The following is a 16,499-nucleotide window of genomic DNA, read 5'->3' on the forward strand; positions in this document are numbered from 1 at the left end:
CCAGCTTTCATATGTTCTCATGTTCTAAGCAAGGAACTGAAACGTTAGCTTTCTTAAATAGCACATATTGCACTTTTACTTTCTTCTCAAACACTTTGTTTTTGCATTATTTAAACTAAATTGAACATGTTTCATTATTTACCTTGAGGCTAAATAGATTTTATTGATGTATTATATTAAGTTAAAGTAAGTGTTCATTCAGTATTGTTGTAATTGTCATTTTTACAAATAAATAAATTAAAATCGTCCGATTTGAATCGGTATCAGCTTTTTTGGTTCTCCAATAATCGGTATCGGCGTTGAAAAATCATACTCTGTCGACCTCTACTAGAGATGGTCACAGTTATTCAAAGTCGAAATATTTGAACAGACATTAGTATTCAAATACTTGCAAGAGTATTCATTAAAAATATATATATATTCATAGGCCTATTTTAACAATGAAAAAGCATTGTCTAAATAAATTAAATCTATGCGACATTGGTACACACATTTGGAAATTCAATAAAACAACATTTTTGAATGTAGTTTTGACATGCGCTGTCTATAGTCAGTGGCACCATGTGTAGCCAGCAACACGGGAGATCTTTAATCAATGCAAGATGGAATTAAAATGACAGAATGAAGTTACATGAGGAGCTACAATGAGAACCCACCAGGTAGGCTGTTTCATCTAAATGGACTTGTTGTAGACTAGGATGGGAAGTGCATTGAACAATCAGTAACCATTTTTGCGTAGATGGCAAACTAGCTAGCTGGCTATCTTAACTAGCTTTTTTAACATTGATTTGACACTGTCAATGCAGGCACTACCAGCTGGAATGATAGATAAGTTATGGCATCTACAGGTTTGTCTAACTAACGTGAGTCTGTATGGCTACTCTCTCCCTCCCGTGTCAAACTCGACTATCCATTTATCTGAAAAATTGACATGTTATTTGAATAATGAAATGATTTCAAATGCCCATCACACACACACACATATGCCTTTCCTGTTTTTAGACCCCCGCCATTATAGTGTTTGGTTTGTCAAGGTAAACCTGACCTCCAGCATAATCCTAAAATCAGTCAGACACTCGCTGAATTGGCTCAGCACACACACACACACACACACACACGCACACATGCACTGATACTGCTTGACCGGTTGTCAGGGGGGTCTTTGTGGCTTAGAGTTTGGGTTTGTCTCTCTGCACTCATTAGACATACAGTTCTTGGTTCATTGTTTATTCTACATTCCCTTGGCACACACAGTCTGGGTTATTCAAAGTCAACCAGGGACTGGTGTTTGAGTGTTTCCCAGCACCAGACAGAAGAAAGGGCATAACTTCAGTTTCACACACTCAGTCACACACTCGGATCCTCATACATCGACTGTGTTAAGAGTATGAAGGCAGTATGAAGGCAGTCAAACTTAAGAAGCAGACGATCACAATTTTTAGAACTGAGAATAAAACAGCAGCTAAAATGAGCTCTATCCAGACCGGCCCAGGGCAACCGCAGACCGGCCCAGGGCAACCGCAGACCGGCCCAGGGCAACCGCAGACCGGCCCTGGGCAACCGCAGACCGGCCCTACCCAACCGCAGACCGGCCCAGGGCAACCGCAGACCAGCCCAGAGGAGGTTCTATTTCTATGAGAGCAACTCTGTCTACAAAGCCAGTGTTCAGACAGACCAGTTAACTGGTCTAACTTTGTCTGTCATCCTGGGTTAACACCAGACCAGTTAATAGACAGGCCGACGTACCTGCAGGACTGATGGACCAGACAGGTGAGGCCTTGGCTGTGCTACTCCGTCTGGTACTCCTTCTCCTTCACTGTCATCCAATGAAGTGATCCCCCTCCTTTCCCCCCTTCTTATGCTCTCTTCTGGTCCGCGTTTTGTCTTCTCCTTTATTCTCTTTTCTCTCTCTTTTGTGTCCTCACATTTCCTCAAAGATGTCCAGATAGAAGGAAAGAGAGGGGGATGTGTGTGTCTGTGTGAGACGGAGAGTGTGTAGTTTGGTCCTTAAAGACGGGATGGGGAGGGTGCACGGATGGAGAGAGGGAGCAATTGCCCTGACAGATGACTGTAAAGAAGGATAGAGTGAAGGGGTGGGGCCAGGGAGGAGTAGATAGGATCAGACCTACCATGCAGAAATTAGTTGGCCCCGCACACGCGCACACACACCCCTCTTTCCTGCTATGACTAGTGCTGTGGCAGTCATGAAATTTAGTCAGCATGTGATTGTCAAGCAAATAACTGTCGGTCTCACGGTAATTGGTCGTTAATTAACATAAACACGTTTAGCATCTCCTGGCTCCCACACACTGATGCAGACTGTTGAAACATCTACATTTTAAAAAGTCTAATAAATCCATGTAATATAACTTACACCTCCATAATAAGTCCATGATTTATTTTAGACGGGTCTAAAGAAGCACACTATGAAGAAAATGTAGTCTATTTCAGAAGAACAGAATAGCATACTCTGAGTTGTCTTTATGTTAGGTCCTGATCTGGCTATGCCAAATGGCTGTGGGCTACTCTAGTTCATTTAGCAGACAAGATTCGCTTAGAATTCTGTTGCATTATTTTATGGTAAGAAGAATACAATTGAACAAAGCTGAATAAAATATAAAGGATATTTTCTCCAAACGATTTCAGGGAGTGCGCACATGTGGCTATTCTTTGTTGAGCAGTTAACAAAGATAGCTATTCCTATATGCTTAATTTAGAGTTATTAATGTAACTTCTGTTGTTCTACAAACGTTGGGCTATATGTTTTGATATTTAGTACATTGTAAGGCGACTGATTTTGAATAAAGTTGCTTGAAAGTCATGATCTCTGCTTTGTTTTTTTAGCATGCTGTACACACTCCAATAGTCTCTCATTCACAATTTGACAAGCACTTGATAATGTCTAGAGTTTCACAGAGTGTGGCCGTAATGCACCCTAATAATCAATGCCTTTTGCGGCCAGTGGGCGTTGTCTTTCTCCCTGAGTGCTCTGTGCTCCATCACGTGATCGGTCTTTCTCACAGGCTACAAGTGAAGACCGACACATTGTGGATGCAACTGTGCGCATCCTTATCCAATTCCGAGGTGCATATTGAAGGTATTGGAAGAACTCTCCACATTTACTTTTCGTCAGCCAACAAGATGAGTAGGCCTAACAAACAGCAAAACCACTAGCCTATGTCAATCTACTATCTCCATAGTACAAAGGTCGACCTATTCTGTGCGAGAAATAAATATTCCAAACATAGTCTGGGACAGTTGTGAGATGCGATAGGTGCCAAATTAATACAACTACTAGCATAAAAAAAACTGACAGATCAGAACATTTAGCTTAAAATGTTGTCTGTTGTCTGTTTTTGCACATTATAAGCACAGTGCTCATTACTTTTAGACATGAAGGTCGGTTAATCCGGAAAATTTCAAGTACTTTCAAAGTTTCTTCAAGTGCAGTCGCAAAAACCATCAAGCGCTATGATGAAACTGGCTCTCATGAGGACTGCCACAGGAATGGAAGACCCAAACTTATCTCTGCTGCAGAAGATTAGTTCATTAGAGTTAACTGCACCTTAGATTGCAGCCCAAATAAATGCTTCACAGACTTCAAGTAACATACACATCTCAACATAAACTGTTCAGAGGCGACTACGTGAATCAGGCCTTCATGGTCGCAAAGAAACCACTACTAAAGGACACCAATAAGAAGACGACTTGCTTGGGCCAAGAAACACAAGCAATTGACATTAGAGAGGTGGAAATCTGTCTTTTGGTCTGACGAGTCCAAATGTAAGATTTTTGGTTCCAAACACTGTGTTTTTGTGAGGCTCAGAGTAGGTGAATGGATGATTTCCTCATGTGTGGTTCCCACCGTGAAGCATGGAGGAGGAGGTGTGATGGTGTGGGGGTGCTTTGCTGGTGACACTGTCTGTAATTTTGTTAAGAATCCAAGGCACATTTAACCAGCATGGCTACCACAGCATTCTGCAGCGATACACCATCTCACCTGGTTTGCGCTTAGTCCCGCCATCATTTGTTTTTCAACAGGATAATGACCCAAACCACCTCCAGGCTGTGTAAGGGCTATTTGACCCATAAGGAGAGTGATGGAGTGCTGCATCAGATGATCTGGCCTCCACAATCACCTGACCTCAACCCAATTGAGATGGTTTGGGATGAGCTGGACTGCAGAATGAAGGAAAAGCAGCCAACAAGCGCTCAGCATATGTCTAACTCCTTCAAGACTGTTGGTAAAACATTCCTCATGAAGCTGGTTGAGAGAATGCCAAGAATGTGCAAAGCTGTCAAGGCAATGGGTGGCTACTTTGAAGAATCTTGATATGATATATTTTTATTTATTTAACACTCTTTTGGTTACTATGTGATTCCATATGTGTTATTTCATAGTTTTGATGTCTTCACTATTATTCTACAATGTAGAAAATCGCTTTAAAAAATTAAGAAAAACCCTTGAATGAGTAGGTTTGACAACTTTTGACTGGTACTGTTTACTAAATAATATATGTGTGAAAGTTTTGATTTAGAATGGACAGTTATCATGCACCTGTATCAACCGGGGCCGCTGGAAAAAATGTAATCTATGAATTTAAAGAGGATGCTTTTCCTCGTGGTTTATTTTCATGCCAGCCAGGTAGACTCTATTCCTGTTGTACATATAATTAATGTGCTTAGTATTAGGAAAGTTGAGAAATAAATATAGTAGGCCCAGCCTATAGAAAGCTGATCTTCTTTTTAGTGGAGGTCATGACTCTTCTCGCGCAATTGCATAGTCTATAGAAATATTGTGCAACATGAGCTCATGGGCTCTCATGAAGTGTTTGATTAGATTTTTGATTATATTTGCATTAATGTCAGAGTGATTAGAGGGACAATAGAGTGCTGAGAAGAAGCAGTTAACATGTTTGGTAGACTACTAATGGATATCAGCAGCATCAGAGCTTACTGTGACTAAACGGTCATGTGGAATTTGACTACTTTCGTGACTCTTGACCGGTGTGGCGGTAATACGGTCTCCGCAACAGCCCTAACTCCGACCCCCCCCCCCCTACCCTCTCTCCCCTGGACAGATGGACTGACTGAAAAGTGATGGATGTAGAAAGAGGGACCGATCAAGATGGGGACAGAGAGGAAAAAACAGGGTGACCAATATGGAGAAAGTGGTTAACCTTCACTCACACTCTCTCCAGTCGGTCCGCAGTTGGTCGACGGTGTGTTGAGTGCAGTTTGTCATTGTAGTATTTTGAGCTGCATGTCTGACTAATGCACGTCACTGTCAGCTATGCTGGACACTCAGAGCATGAACCAACCATCCTGCAAAGTGTCCTGTGAGTGTACTAAAAAGATCAGTGGACACACATGTGTTACTCCAAATATATACTACTGCATTACTCTAAATCAGAAGTCTTCAACAGGTCGCTGGTGAGCTACCATAGTTCACCAATGAGGAGCTCGCCAAATAATTCTGAAAACACATGCAATTTTGCAGGATGGTTGGTTCATGCTCTTGAGTGTTCCATCACACAGTGTCAGTGTCAACAAATCTCACAAGTATCAGACACCGCAAGCTCCCAGCTACTATGTAATCAATGCAACGTTTACATTAACCTACCCCTGGTTGACCACTATTGGCTTAAAAAGCCAATCCTAACACAATGTCTGCTAATACGTTTCCAGCAATTTTAAACCTGCCTGTCACTACGTGTGTAGCCAGTTGATGTGATAATTGTCTTGTGGGTTGAAATATTTTTTCTCAATTAAATGTTAACTGCAAAGTAGGCTTACCTGGCAGAAGTATATAATTCGTATCTATTATTTGCCATGAGCAGCAGCAGTACAGAACCATCACTAGATGCACCATTAAAGTTATAAACATTATAATGTTCAGCAGCCTGATTGGGGGAGCAGGTAGCTGACTAGTGGATGTTCAGCAGCCTGATTGGGGGAGCAGGTAGCTGACTAGTGGATGTTCAGCAGCCTGATGGGGGAGCAGGTAGCTGACTAGTGGATGTTCAGCAGCCTGATGGGGGAGCAGGTAGCTGACTAGTGGATGTTCAGCAGCCTGATGGGGGAGCAGGTAGCTGACTAGTGGATGTTCAGCAGCCTGATGGGGGAGCAGGTAGCTGACTAGTGGATGTTCAGCAGCCTGATGGGGGAGCAGGTAGCTGACTAGTGGATGTTCAGCAGCCTGATGGGGGAGCAGGTAGCTGACTAGTGGATGTTCAGCAGCCTAGTGGATGTTCAGAGCCTGGGGGAGCAGGTAGCTGACTAGTGGATGTTCAGCAGCCTGATTGGGGGAGCAGGTAGCTGACTAGTGGATGTTCAGCAGCCTGATGGGGGGGGAGCTGCAGTGGATGTCAGCAGCCTGCTGACTGACTAGTGGATGTTCAGAAGTCTGATGGGGAGCAGGTAGCTGACTAGTGGATGTTCAGCAGCCTGATGGGGGAGCAGGTAGCTGACTAGTGGATGTTCAGCAGCCTGATTGGGGGAGCAGGTAGCTGACTAGTGGATGTTCAGCAGCCTGATTGGGGGAGCAGGTAGCTGACTAGTGGATGTTCAGCAGCCTGATGGGGGAGCAGGTAGCTGACTAGTGGATGTTCAGCAGCCTGATTGGGGAGCAGGTAGCTGACTAGTGGATGTTCAGCAGCCTGATTGGGGGAGCAGGTAGCTGACTAGTGGATGTTCAGCAGCCTGATTGGGGGAGCAGGTAGCTGACTAGTGGATGTTCAGCAGCCTGATTGGGGGAGCAGGTAGATGACTAGTGGATGTTCAGCAGCCTGATTGGGGGAGCAGGTAGCTGACTAGTGGATGTTCAGCAGCCTGATTGGGGGAGCAGGTAGCTGACTAGTGGATGTTCAGCAGCCTGATTGGGGGAGCAGGTAGCTGACTAGTGGATGTTCAGCAGCCTGATTGGGGGAGCAGGTAGCTGACTAGTGGATGTTCAGCAGCCTGATTGGGGGAGCAGGTAGCTGACTAGTGGATGTTCAGCAGCCTGATGTTCTGGGGTTAGAAGCTCTTGGCCAGTCTTCCAGTTTTTGTCATGGTGCTCTTGTACTGCCCGTTTCTTAGTGATGGAAGCGTGTCGCCTTCCTGCGACACCTGGTGTTGTCGGTGTTCTGGGGGGCAGGCAGTGTGCACCCAATGATTGGTTCGGCTAAGCATACCACTCTCTGTAGTGCCTTGCGGTCCACGGTGGTGGAGTACGTGTACCAGGCTGTGATGTAGCCAGACAATATGTTCTCAATGGGGCTCCTGTAGAACACTGTGAGGGACCTTTGGGACAGGCCACATCCTGAGGTTGAAGAGTTCGCCACGGTGGGCGAAAATAGAATGTTTAATATTAATAGTATGCGACATTTTGAGAATCGATTATGGTTTAAAAGCCAGGATGTTATTTAGCTCTTCATTTGGTAGATTTCGATGCACACTTTTCCACAATCCATTCAAGTCGCCAAACAAAACAATCTGTCTTCTTAATTGGGAAGGTACCCAAAGCTTCTGCAGTGCTGTTCAAATGTAGGCAAAGTAGATTGTGTCCTCCTTAAAATGATAACAAATATTGCATCGTCTTTAAAAACAAACGTCTTTCAACAAAATGTTTACCCGAAGCGTGTGTCTGTTTTCTCACTGTAAAGGGTTTATTGTTCTCTTGGCCTTCATCAGAGCTTTTCAACTAAATACTAAACCATCCTTTGATTTCAGAATGTGTCGTCACCGGGGTCTCAGGATGTGGCTGTGTTGTTGATGTCATGTTAATCAGGCCGTTTGATTGGAACATATGGATTGTTTTAGTTTTGTAGGCGTGGCTACCTATTTAATGAATGGATTAAGCCTTAGCAGTCATGCTGATCTCGTTCCCAATGATCAGTGCTTTGGTTTACTATGTTGCTGTCCAGCAGTTCTGAATGTGTGATGTCCACGTTCTTCTGTACAATAGTGTTTTGATTTGAACATCTGAAGTTACAGCACTTTGGTTTCACTATTAAATATGTTGAAATGGAACCAAATTCTGTTTCTGTCTTCAGTCCTTTTTAAATAGGACTGAGGGGCGATATGGGCTACTAAGGTATATGTCTGTGATAGTCTGTCTATAACCAGCCTGAGTAGGCCTATAACTCCATTAGGTTGAATGTGATAGTCTGCCTATAACCAGCCTGAGTAGGCCTGTAACTCCATTAGGTTGAATGTGATAGTCTGCCTATAACCAGCCTGAGTAGGCCTATAACTCCATTAGGTTGAATGTGATAGTCTGCCTATAACCAGCCTGAGTAGGCCTATAATTCCATTAGGTTGAATGTGATAGTCTGCCTATCACCAGCCTGAGTAGGCCTATAACTCATTTACATTACATTTAAGTCATTTAGCAGACGCTCTTATCCATTCCTATTCTATTCAGGGTTTAGAAAAATGAATCTAATGGGAAATGAGCTATTATTAATGCCATGCATGTCTGTTGAATTTGGAAGAAATCAACCCTCACTCGGCCCCACCCCACCTACTGAGCCGATCAGGAGCCCCTATTGTGTTGATGCCGTGGTGTACTGCATACTTTTTACTAAACGCTAAATGGTATGCGACAATGAGTAAATAGTATGCAGTTTAAGTATGTATAGTATGGATATTCGGACATGGCCTCTGTCTATAAGGGCCCAGATACAGACACACAGTCAACCTGTATTGTAGAGGGCCCAGATACAGACACACAGTCACCTGTATTGTAGAGGGCCCAGATACAGACACACAGTCACCTGTATTGTAGAGGGCCCAGATGCAGACACACAGTCACCTGTATTGTCACCTGTATTGTAGAGGGCCCAGATGCAGACACACAGTCACCTGATACAGACACACAGTCAGTTGTAGAGGGCCCAGATACAGACACACAGTCACCTGTATTGTAGAGGGCCCAGATGCAGACACACAGTCAGTCACCTGTATTGTAGAGGGCCCATATGCAGACACACAGTCACCTGTATTGTAGAGGGCCCATATGCAGACACACAGTCACCTGTATTGTATATGCAGACACACAGTCAGAGGGCCCATATGCAGACACACAGTCACCTGTATTGTAGAGGGCCCATATGCAGACACACAGTCACCTGTATTGTAGAGGGCCCATATGCAGACACACAGTCACCTGTATTGTAGAGGGCCCATATGCAGACACACAGTCACCTGTATTGTAGAGGGCCCATATGCAGACACACAGTCACCTGTATTGTAGAGGGCCCATATGCAGACACACAGTCACCTGTATTGTAGAGGGCCCATATGCAGACACACAGTCACCTGTATTGTAGAGGGCCCATATGCAGACACACAGTCACCTGTATTGTAGAGGGCCCATATGCAGTATGCAGACACACAGTCTGTATTGTAGAGGGCCCATATGCAGACACAGTCACCTGTTGTAGAGGGCCCAGATGCAGACACACAGTCACCTGTGTTGTAGAGGGCCCAGATGCAGACACACAGTCACCTGTGTTGTAGAGGGCCCAAATGCAGACACACAGTCACCTGTATTGTAGTGGGAGGACCTTATAGGCTTATGAATCCATGGGAATTAGAATGAACTATTGGTGATATACACATGAAGAGGGAATCAGGTGTTGGAGTCTTATAAACATATCAACTGATAAACTATTCCGCCTACACATTGTCTAGAAAACACCTCTACTCGTGTTGATCAATACCTTATAATGACAAAGCAAAAACAGGTTTTTAAAATGTTTACAAATTTATAAAAACTGAAATATCACATTTACATAAGTATTCAGATTCTTTACTCAGTACTTTGTTGAAGCACCTTTGGCAGTGATTACAGCCTTGAGTCTTCTTGGGTATGATGCTACAAGCTTGGCACACCTGTATTTGGGGAGTTTCTCCCATTCCTCTCCTCAGATCCTCTGAATCACTGTCAGGTTGGATGGGGAGCGTTGCTGCAGCTATTTTCAGGTCGCTCCAGAGAGGTTCGATCGGGTTCAAGTCCGGCCTCTGGCTGGGCCACTCAAGGACATTCAGAGACTTGTCCCGAAGCCACTCCTGTTGTCTTGACTGTGTGCTTAGGGTCGTTGTCCTGTTGGAAGGTGAACCTTCACCTCCGTCTCGGTTCCTGAGCGCTCTGGAGAAGGTTTTCACTAAGAATCTCTCTCTGTACTTTGGTCCGTTCATCTTTCACTCGACCCTGACTAGTCTCCCAGTCCCTGCTGCTGAAAAACATCCCCACAGCATGATGCTGCCACCACCGTGCTTCACTGTAGGGATGGTGCAGGTTTCCTCCACACATGACGCTTGGCATTCAGGCCAAAGAGTTTAATCTTGGTTTTATCAGACCAGAGCATCTTGTTTCTCATAGTCCATTAGGTGCTTTTTGGCAAATTCCAAGTTGACTCTCATGTGCCTTTTACTGAGGAAAGTCTTCCGTCTGGCCACTCATTTACATTTAAGTCATTTAGCAGACGCTCTTATCCAGAGCGACTTACAAATTGGTGCATTCACCTTATGACATCCAGTGGAACAGTCACTTTACAATAGTGCATCTAAATCTTAAAGGGGGGTGAGAGGGATTACTTATCCTATCCTAGGTATTCCTAGGATAAAGGCCTGATTGGTTGTCCTTCTGGAAGGTTCTCTACAGAGTAACTCTGGAGCTCTGTCAGAGTGAACATCGGGTTCTTGGTCACCTCCCTGACCAAAGCCCTTTGCAAAAATTTCAACAACAAAACAACTCTTCGCTTTGTCATTGTGTGTAGGGAGGGGGTCTGTATACTGAATATGGTGGGGCCAGTCAGTGTTGTGAAATGTCCAGATTTAGAGATGGGATCGTGGCGTTTGCCTGTTTAAATTTAACCAGAGGTATTTACGAGCAGGCATTCTCTTCTGTCCCCCTTTCCCATGGGGCCTAGGCATGACTTCACAGCATTGGGGTAAGAGGCGAGGATGAGAGCTAGCCAGGCATTTGGTGTGGCTATATGTTACAACATTGTTTTCCAAGGTGACAAAGTATACTCCTCTTGGTGACAATGCTCCTTGTAACTATGCCTGTCCGGTGAGGTTGATTGAAGTTGCACTTTGTGCTCTTTCAGATTCCCCCGTGGGAGAGGAGAGTGAAGAACCGGAGAAACAGCCCACAGAGCAAGCATCCCCACGGGAGAAGAAAGGAAAGAAGAGGAAGAGTGTAATAGAAACCCCAGTCCCGGTCAAGAAGAAGACTGCACTGGTATGTAATAGTTTGTTGTAAACTTCACCCTTCTGACTTCAATGTGTTTTGTTTGGATTATGTACTGCTTCTCTCAATTCTATTTGTCTACACAGAAATCACAGACTGAGTGTTTTATGGCTCAGGAGAAGAAAGAGGATGACGGAGAAAAAAAGCCCAAGAAAAAGAGAAAGGTAAGATTGAGGATGGAGGGCATTGAAGAGACACCTGCTGTACCAAAGTGGAACTGCAGTTAAAATGTGCCTACATTCAATTGCATTGGAGTTAGAAGTGGGAATTTTGGCTTTGTGTGTATTCAGAAGAAGAAGAAGACTATCACAGACGTCCTCGCCACCTCGGACCCCAAACCGGGCTCTCCAGTTGACCTTCAGAGCCTGGTTCTAGAACACTTCAAAGACAAACGCTCCGTCATCGAGCTGGAGGAGCTCAAACTACAGGGTGAGTCACCTTTGACCTTCCAACTGTCACACCTGACCTCTGTCTGCTGTTAGGTCTAAAGCATGAAACACACTGGTACACACTGCCAATAGGTACTTATCACAGTGGGAGGCCATTCCTTCTCTTGCTAGAACAAAAGTGGTACCTGCTCTGTCCTGACCCGGTAGTGACGGACCTGCCAATTCTACTTGTAGAAATGTTCGCCAGTAGCCAACAACTTTACTGTAAGTCGCTCTGGATAAGAGCGTCTGCTAAATGACTTAAATGTAAATGTAAATGTTTAAGCCAATCAGAGAGCACAAACTCTCACGTGGGGGAGCCACCAACAACAAAAAAGGAAAAAAGGTCATTTTCTCTGTACATCCACAGCTGAGCCAGTCACACTTATAATATAGTATAATAATATATTCAATGTACCGTAGGCTAGACGCAATGCACACAACACTAAATACTTCCTCCAAGCTAGCTAACCACTGTAGTAAGCAAATATTGACATCATTAAATCACAATAGTTTCCATGAAACAGCTGCCTGTGTTAGCTGCTGAGTTTGTGCAGTGTTCTTAGCTAACATTAGCTAGCTAGCTAAACATTTGGCTATGAGCTGGCAATGGCAGTATGGGATTATGGAGAGTGAATTAAATTGTTTCTTTGTCATCTTGCTAGGTAGTTATCAAGCTGTGGTCATCTGGCTAGTATCAACAATGGCTTTCTACAAAATGGCAACATTAGCACAGATAGCTTGGAATCTAGACCATAATCAATGCACATGGATATGCATTGTCAAACTAGTGGTTAAGATCGTTGGGCCAGTAACCGAAAGGTCGTTGGTTCAAATCCCTGAGCCAAAAAATCTGTCTGCACTTGAACGGGACACACAACCATAATTTCTCCTGTTAGTCGCTCTGGAAAAGAAAATCTGCTAAATGACTAAAATGTTTTTTAAAAACAGTACTTCCACCTTCTGGTTTGGAGTATTTGAATAAGACTGAGTGGCTGACGAATTCAAAGTACTTTGCTGTGTGAACACAAAAGAGATTGACTGCCGACACCTGAGGTGCTAAGTACGGTAGGCAGCAAACATTGGACAATCCTACTGGCGTGTCTGAGCTTTAAGGACCATCAGTATGTCTGTCTAAAGGCGTCCGCATGCTTCCCAGCTGAAACATTTCAGAAGAGGTCTTTCATACAGTATATTATAATGACATTTTGTGATGTTTTGGACTTTTTTAGTTTTGAACTTATTGTTTTTTTTTTCGTCTGTTTGGTCACACAAAATGTTTTCTCAGGCAATCCGAAGTCGGTAGCCGAAGTCTATGCCCTTTCATCGGTGATTGGTCAACAGTAGAGATTTGTTGTGATTCACTGAGAGACGACTCATTTTCATGCACATTTTTTCCTTAACCTGGATCGGACCCTTTTCTTTTCAATTTTCACCTAAAATGACACCCAAATCTAACTGCTTGAAGCTCAGGACCTGAAGCAAGGATATGAATATTCTTGATCCCATTTGAAAGGAAACACTTTGAAGTTTGTGGAAATGTGAAATTAATGTAGGAGAATATTACACATTAGATCTGGTAAAAGATAATACAAAGAAAAACACATTTTTTTTTTTCATCTTTGAAATGTAAGAGAAAGGCCGTTATGTAATCTTAGGGGTCTAGGCACAATTTAGATTTTGATCACTAGATGGCAGTAGTGTATGTACAACGTTTTAGACTGATCCAATGAACCATTGCGCTACTGTTCAAAATGTTGTATCAAGTCTGCCCAAATGTGCCGAATTGGTCAATTGATTCATTTAAGTACATAACCATAGAGAACATATAACAATCATATGGTAATAAAAATGGAAGTTTACACACTCCCAGGAATGTCAGAGACAATAGATAATTAGCTTCCCTGTAGAAAAGAGCACTCTTGCATTCCTTCACACATCTAGATGGGGGGTGGCACAGCAGGGGTTCAAACTGTAGAACCCAGTAAAATGGATTTTATAATTTAAAAAACTAGCTACATTTTATCTCGTACACCTGGGATGACAAATCAGAGCAAGATTACTGAATGTAAGTACATTATTGTAAATGTAATGTATCAAACCAGTTGCCGTGCACTCTCCTCAAACAATAGCATGGTCCTTTTTTACTGTAAAATCTACTGTAAATTGGACAGTGCAGTTAGATTAACAAGAATTTAAGCCCATATAAGACATCTCTATCTCCTGGGAAATGCTCTTGTTACTGGCAACGTCATGCTAATCACATTTGCCTACGTTAGCTCAACCGTCCTGCGGGGGGGCGGAGATCTTGTAGAGGTTTTAAGAAATATTGCACTTAACAGCTTAGTTCAATGTAAAATTGTGTGATTAAGATATCCTCTGCAAAACATCAAAATGAGTGACAGATTTCTTGACTTATCGTAGATTCATTCTGACTATTGAGGAAGTGTATACTGGCTGCGGTGTCTCGAAATGGACAAGCAGTTCTCTTGATGGTTTTTTTTCTTGTTTTTGAAGCTGTCCTTTTATGGGAGTATGCGAGCACACTCGTTCGGTTTGCCTAGCTGTGTTCGGATAGGTGCCAGCCGAACTGAAGCATGCTGACGCCTTTAGTCTCTCTCTCTCTTGCATTCTTTCTCTCTCACTCTTACTCACTTTCTCTGAATTTCCTAATGTGACTTTCTTCTCTGATTGGTTACTCCCAGAGTCCTGCTTCGTGAGGAGTAATGACCTCACACACAGCCTCTCCTCCTACCTGAAAGAAAGTGAGTTCAAATCAAACCATCACACCGTACATACCTAAATACATAACATTTTACATGTACATTACATACCTCACCAATACATGACTCCTTTTTAAACTCCATGTTACACTAATAGGACTGCTGACCCATATGTGCTCTACGTCTTCTGTCATGTTCCTAGATGTGTCCTTGGGTATTAACTCAGTAGTCTGACGTTGGCTTCCCCTCCTAATTGTCTCTCCTTCATCTGCACTGCTGTAGTAGAGAAAATGAGGAGAGGAAGCCACTTTAGACTATTGACATCCGTCCCTTGTACCACAATATGTTTTTCCCTTTCTCTTTTCGCTCAGTTTGTCCCAAATGGGCTAAGGTCCAGAAGCAGCACACAGAGAAGAGTTCTGTGGTTCTGCTCATCGTCTGTAGCGCCGCGCTAAGAGTCATCGAGCTCATCAAGTGAGTGACAACGCACATCTCCCTCTTACCATTTATCATATTTTATTGTATATTCTTTATGGCACTTCTCAGCTTAATATAATGCTCCCTTGTTTTTACATCTTCACCAGACAGTTAACCACCTTCAAGGGAGAGGCCAAAGTGCTGAAGCTGTTTGCAAAGCACATCAAGGTAACAGACCTTACTGTACAATAGTTTCCTATAAATATGAATGTGTACAGATGAGCCATTCTGTGAGTGAGTAAAGCCAAGCGTGACCGTACTCTGTCTTTCTGTCCCCAGGTAGAGGAGCAGGTGAAGCTCCTACAGACGGGGGTGACACACATTGGGGTGGGGACGCCAGGGAGACTGAGCGCCCTCATTGAGAAAGGTACAGCTTGTACTTAGTGTGGCATAATTTACAGTGACTTTATTCTGATCTTCGAACCTTCAATCGGAGGTGTGCACTAATTCACTCCACTTCAGGGATTAAACCCCTATTTGACCCCTATCTGACCTCTGACCTTTTCCAGAGGGTCTGACCCTGCCTCCCCTGCGTTTCCTGGTTCTGGACTGGAACTGGAGAGACCAGAAGCTTCGCAGGATGGTGGATGTTCCTGAGGTGAGACTACAACGCCCCCTGCTGGACCAGTAACACTTTACACAGCATTGAAAATATACTCTAGTAGTACATGGGCTTTCTGCCAGACAGACTATATGGAGTTTCTTAATAACACAGCCCTCTTTTTCACTTCCAGGTCAAAGGTGACTTGTTGAAGCTGCTGGATATGGGAATCTTGAAAGGATGTAGGGAAGGAAAAGTGAAAGTGGGACTGTTCTGATACAACCACACACCTAGTGCCATAATCTGCCATTTTATTTGATCTCATTTACAACTGGCCAAGATAAAGCAAAGCAAAAACTTCACATGGACACAAGTTACACATGGAATAAAATAAAGTATAGTCAATAACAATAGAAAAGTCTATATACAGTGTGTGCAAATGGAGTAAGGAGGTAAGGCAATAAATAGGCCATAGTAGCAAAGTAATTCAAATTTAGCAAATGAACACTGGAGTGAGAGATGTGCAGATGATGATGTGCAAGTAGAAATACTGGTGTGCAAAAGAGCAAATAAAAACAATATGGGGATGAGGTAGGTAGATTGGATAGGCTATTTACAGATGGGCTGTGTACAGCTGCAGCAATTGGTGAGCTGCTCAGATTGCTGATGCCATATACTGAGATAGAAACACACACCTAGTGCCATACACTGCTATATACTGACATACAAACACACACACAACCAAGTCAGACTGGACCTCTTCTCATCATGCTCTTGTTCACACGCGTGCACAAACACTCACACGCAACAAAGTTTATTAGGGCCCCTCAAACCAATCCTGTCTCCATAACAGACCGACTGCTGGACATTTCAACCATCTACCCGATCCTGTTTTTACCCTCTCCCTCTGTGACACTGTGTTCTTGTTCTATTTTAAGTGACATGTAAAATATCTGATATGGTTTATACAGTGTTGTAGTTCAACAATAACACAGCCCTCTGTGTGACACAGCCAAACTGTGTGATGGTTTGAATAAAGACATTTGAATGGAACCAGACTCTCTTGTTTGTTCACACCAGCGGGAAGC

The 16,499-nt window shown here is 43.5% G+C and overlaps 2 protein-coding genes across 2 annotated transcripts in view; one reads left to right on the forward strand and one right to left on the reverse strand.

Annotated features, from left to right (window-relative positions):
* Window positions 1-1,998, reverse strand: part of LOC124019363 (filamin A-interacting protein 1-like) — a 40,840-nt gene extending 38,842 nt beyond the window's left edge. The window contains exon 1 of the mRNA XM_046334680.1: window positions 1,747-1,998. The gene's annotated coding sequence lies outside the window, so the exon portion shown is untranslated. The remainder of the gene's footprint in view (window positions 1-1,746) is intronic.
* cmss1 (cms1 ribosomal small subunit homolog) overlaps window positions 1-16,464 on the forward strand; it is a 60,637-nt gene extending 44,173 nt beyond the window's left edge. Inside the window, exons 2-10 of the mRNA XM_046334685.1 lie at window positions 11,100-11,233; window positions 11,329-11,406; window positions 11,533-11,671; window positions 14,376-14,435; window positions 14,765-14,867; window positions 14,978-15,038; window positions 15,150-15,237; window positions 15,380-15,468; window positions 15,605-16,464. Of these exons, the coding sequence (XP_046190641.1) occupies window positions 11,100-11,233; window positions 11,329-11,406; window positions 11,533-11,671; window positions 14,376-14,435; window positions 14,765-14,867; window positions 14,978-15,038; window positions 15,150-15,237; window positions 15,380-15,468; window positions 15,605-15,688 (836 nt within the window). The 3' untranslated portion in view covers window positions 15,689-16,464. The remainder of the gene's footprint in view (window positions 1-11,099; window positions 11,234-11,328; window positions 11,407-11,532; window positions 11,672-14,375; window positions 14,436-14,764; window positions 14,868-14,977; window positions 15,039-15,149; window positions 15,238-15,379; window positions 15,469-15,604) is intronic.
* The last annotated feature ends 35 nt before the right edge of the window (window positions 16,465-16,499 follow it).

The sequence above is a fragment of the Oncorhynchus gorbuscha genome, unplaced genomic scaffold (assembly GCF_021184085.1).
Source record: "Oncorhynchus gorbuscha isolate QuinsamMale2020 ecotype Even-year unplaced genomic scaffold, OgorEven_v1.0 Un_scaffold_82:::fragment_2:::debris, whole genome shotgun sequence".
Lineage (NCBI taxonomy): Eukaryota > Metazoa > Chordata > Actinopteri > Salmoniformes > Salmonidae > Oncorhynchus > Oncorhynchus gorbuscha.